Source organism: Fukomys damarensis, unplaced genomic scaffold (assembly GCF_012274545.1).
Source record: "Fukomys damarensis isolate Sample0158 unplaced genomic scaffold, DMR_v1.0_HiC HiC_scaffold_33, whole genome shotgun sequence".
Classification (NCBI taxonomy): domain Eukaryota; kingdom Metazoa; phylum Chordata; class Mammalia; order Rodentia; family Bathyergidae; genus Fukomys; species Fukomys damarensis.
Window position 1 is genome coordinate 54,744,770 of NW_022900945.1, and position 406 is coordinate 54,745,175.

Here is a 406-nt window from a genome sequence, read left to right on the forward strand (position 1 = left end):
GGGAGCTTTAGGGGAAACGATGAAGGCAAGGGATACCTGAAATGAGCCGGCTTGGTGAAGAAGGAGCCTTGGAGGAACAGCAAGCCAAGTCAGCCTGCACCGGGATTTACGGTGTGGATCTTCCCAGCTTCCGAGGCTCCTCCCTAGCCTCTGTACCGGTGTTGTACTACCCCCCGCCCCCTGGATGCGGCTCTCTGCGGCCTGAAACTACAAATCCCAGAGTTCCCTGCGTAGCGGACCGGAAACAGCCCTTCCCAGGTTGGCGGCGGCGAGGGGCGGCGGCCCAGCGGCGGGAGATTCAAACCTGGAAGAAGGCGAAACATGGAGGGCAGAGGAGCGCGCCGGGGTCGGGAGGCCTGTGAGTGTCGGGAGCGCCCGAGGAGAGTCCGCCGGGATGCGGCTGTGG

At 63.8% G+C, this 406-nt stretch overlaps 1 protein-coding gene across 1 annotated transcript in view; it reads left to right on the forward strand.

Annotated features, from left to right (window-relative positions):
* The first annotated feature begins 248 nt into the window (after positions 1–248).
* Positions 249–406, forward strand: part of Iqgap3 (IQ motif containing GTPase activating protein 3) — a 32,571-nt gene continuing 32,413 nt past the window's right edge. Inside the window, exon 1 of the mRNA XM_010643798.2 lies at positions 249–358. Within this exon, the coding sequence (XP_010642100.1) occupies positions 322–358 (37 nt within the window). The 5' untranslated portion in view covers positions 249–321. The remainder of the gene's footprint in view (positions 359–406) is intronic.